The sequence below is a fragment of the Corvus brachyrhynchos genome, unplaced genomic scaffold (genome assembly GCF_000691975.1).
Source record: "Corvus brachyrhynchos isolate BGI_N302 unplaced genomic scaffold, ASM69197v1 scaffold32, whole genome shotgun sequence".
Classification (NCBI taxonomy): domain Eukaryota; kingdom Metazoa; phylum Chordata; class Aves; order Passeriformes; family Corvidae; genus Corvus; species Corvus brachyrhynchos.
The window spans coordinates 13,878,708-13,881,823 of record NW_008237919.1 but is presented as its reverse complement, the minus strand read 5'-3'; the positions used below and the strand labels follow the sequence as shown (position 1 = coordinate 13,881,823).

Genomic DNA, 3,116 nt, shown 5'->3' with positions numbered 1-3,116 from the left:
GGGCCCTGCTCGTCACCGAGCCGCTGCGGCCCGCCCTGACGGCCCCCGGCGTCGAGTTTGTTGTAGACTCTGAGGGTCAGTATCAGGCTTCCCTGCGCTGGGTCACTAGGAGGACAGAAGCCTTAATGAAACGCTTGCAGAGCAACAACGTTAAGCTTTTACTGTCGAGTGCGAAGCAAGAAGAAGTAGTTATCTACTATGCCAAATTATATGGTGTGTCTGTGGTTGAGTGTTTATCGTCGGAAGAAATGGCCCTTATCAGTGAAATCACCGGCGTCTCCCCTTACGCATCTTTCGGTGATAACATGGACAGAGAAATAACCGAAACTGCTGCGGTAACGTTTTGCCTGCCCTTGCTGCTTATCTCCAAGAGATGTGTCCACATTGGCTTCAGCAGTGTGTGCGCCTTCCAGCCCCATTGCCTGATCCTTTGTGGACCGGTCGATGGCGTTAATGAGCAGCATGCTGCTGCTTTACAGGAGGCGTTCACAATGCTGCAGCAGGTGTTTAAAACAGTTGATCAGAGAGAGGAATGGAAAGCGGAAGGTGAAAGCCAGAGTGAAGCCTCAGATGTTTGCACTTGGCATTTTTCAGCTGCTCAGAAACAACTGGTAACAGAAAATACTTGTAATAGTAACCAGGTTTCTGAATGTCAGCTGAAAGCACTTAGTGATGAAACAAAAATTTTAGACCCTCATAAAAGTGATCTGCTGGTCCACAATCAAAAGAACCACAGCACTGCTGTGCTAGTGGCACATAACACCGATATAGTCACTGTGTGTGAGTGCCTGCATGGTGGCAAAGGTCTAGAAAAAACATGTTGCCATATCGTTCCATTTAAAGAGGAGGAGAGTTGTGTAGGTATTGCACAGGATTACTCCAACTCCCTCATAGAAGCGGGACCAGTTTTGCCAGTAGGAGGTTACTTTGAAATCCTGTTACATTATTATATTCAGGACTATGCAAAACAGTGTCAGCAGTCAGAGGTAACTGTTGTGTCTAACGTGGTTGCTGATGCTTTGCTAAGTATTCCCAAGGCCTTGTACAGGAGGGCAGAACGAGATGGCTTTACCAAATTCTATCTTGAAGCCATTAATTCGCTCCGGAAAAATCAGCCACTGCCTGTAAATAATGAAGGCTTAGAGTCAGTGTATTGCAAATACCAGTTAGTCATTTCAGTTCTTCATTGTGTTACAGAGCTTCTCTCTGTAGACTTAATAATCGGTATTAGGCGGCCGCTCCAAAGAATTGAGGATTGTGACTCAGAAAATGACTTTTGAAATCGTTAATAAAGACTGATTTTGGTTATGTGTTGTTTTCTTGTGTCTTCTTGTCAAATGGACATGTCTCAAAATTCAATGCTAGAGAGTAAAAGATGTCTTTTAGACCTAATGTGCTTCTTCTCTTAGAAGAAAAAGGCTAACCAGCTGAGACTGTGGAAAACTGGGTTGTAAACAACATGAACTTGACATTTTGAGCATGAAAGTGTAGCTGATTTCCACTGCAGAAGATGTGCATTGCAGTCTCCATCCACATGCTGAGGATCCTGTGTACATTCAAGCCGAGGATGGACTTGGCCTCTTTTGGTGGATTGAGTGTTTTCACAAGCTAGATGTGAGTAGTTTTCTTGGCATGTTAAAAGTTGCCAGTATGACACGAGCCACTGAACTTGCAAGTTACAAACCAGGGGGGGGATTTTTTTTTAGCCTTCATAATTAGCCAGATTAAATGTTTTTTTTTTTTAATTAAAATATTTTTAATACATCGTGGTTTTGAATATAAAGGGAAAAACATAACTGTTGTTAGCCTGTTCAGCACTGGGGCAGGCAGCAGTAAGCCACTGTGGTGTATCCCAATGAAGAATTTTCTGATAGGAGATGCAGCATTTTTATCTTCCACTGAGTTCATTTCAGTTGAACTAGAAGAGTGAGGAATAATTTGACTTTATGGCAGTTTCTCTGGTAAATTAGTTAATGTGACATTCCTTATTACAACATGGGTTGAGTTGTGGTCCTGCTATAAAAGGCTGTATACTTATGGGAGAAGTTGAGCCAGGCCTAATGCAGTTCTATGTGAAAAACCTGAGACAGTTCAGACTTTGATCATTAGGGATTTTATTCTGGGTTGGTTCTTCGGTTGCTTCTGGTTTTTCCCAGTTTTTTTCCCCCAGGATTTTCACCCTAATAATATTTGCTTTAAGCCCAGTACCACATACATGTATACCTCCCTTTCCACTGGGTCCTAAAAACTACAGGTTTGATGGAGGAGGTTTTTGAGTAACTTCATCAGCTGCAGCTGATAATGGTATCAAATTGGTTCTCTGTGCATTTGCCAGTGTTGCATAATAGAGAGTAATGGCATTTTTTTCTTAATCTTCCATTAAATAAAATTAGTGGGGCTGTTTAAAACCAGAGACATAAATCATGTTTACCTGCTATACCTGAGATGGTTACAACTAGTAAAGAGATTCTCACACACACACACACACACACACCCCCCCCGTTACTTTATGCTTTTCCTTTTTCAGTTTCTTCAGAAGACTCAAACTACCAAAGTTCTTTCAGGTGTTTTGTCAGCAATGCTTTGTTTGACTACAACTTTCTGTTGAAATTTTACATATATTCCTGGTAATAGAAAACATTGTAATAATTTTTTTCCTGACTAATACACTCGTATAGACATCTGCATATGAATAATAGTGAGACTCAGGGCTCACTGGAGTGATTTCTTTAATAAAGAACTAAGGGCAGCAATTCTTTTTGTAAGAATCTTTTGGCAGGTGCGGAGGTGGGGGAGAATTAAACAGGGAGGAAAGAGAATCCCATTCTTGTTGCTATCGTGTGCTCTTGGAAGCTGCTGAATATGACAAGTCTAGTATGAGCCAAGAGAAATCTCCACTGTGGAAGGTTTCAGAGCTGTGTGCCCTGCTCTGCCTGGATGGCATCGGGAGTTTCCACTAGCCCTGGCACTTCAGCAGGCACTTGGGTCTGCATTTTAATGTTGTAATGAGCTGATTTTGTTTTGCTTTTGCCCAAGTTTCTGCAATACTCTCTTCAAACCACTGACCAACTTGCCAGCCAAAGATGAGTGATTTGCACTGTGGTACTCTTAACAAC

General features: G+C 42.1%; 1 protein-coding gene across 1 annotated transcript; it reads left to right on the top strand.

Moving 5' to 3' along the window:
* Positions 1 to 5: 5 nt before the first annotated feature.
* Positions 6 to 1,308, top strand: BBS10 (Bardet-Biedl syndrome 10; the record flags this gene model as incomplete). Its single annotated transcript, XM_008632907.2, has 1 exon — positions 6 to 1,308. A coding segment is annotated over one exon (1,275 nt), but the record flags the coding sequence as incomplete, so codon positions are not given.
* Between the last annotated feature and the right edge of the window lie 1,808 nt (positions 1,309 to 3,116).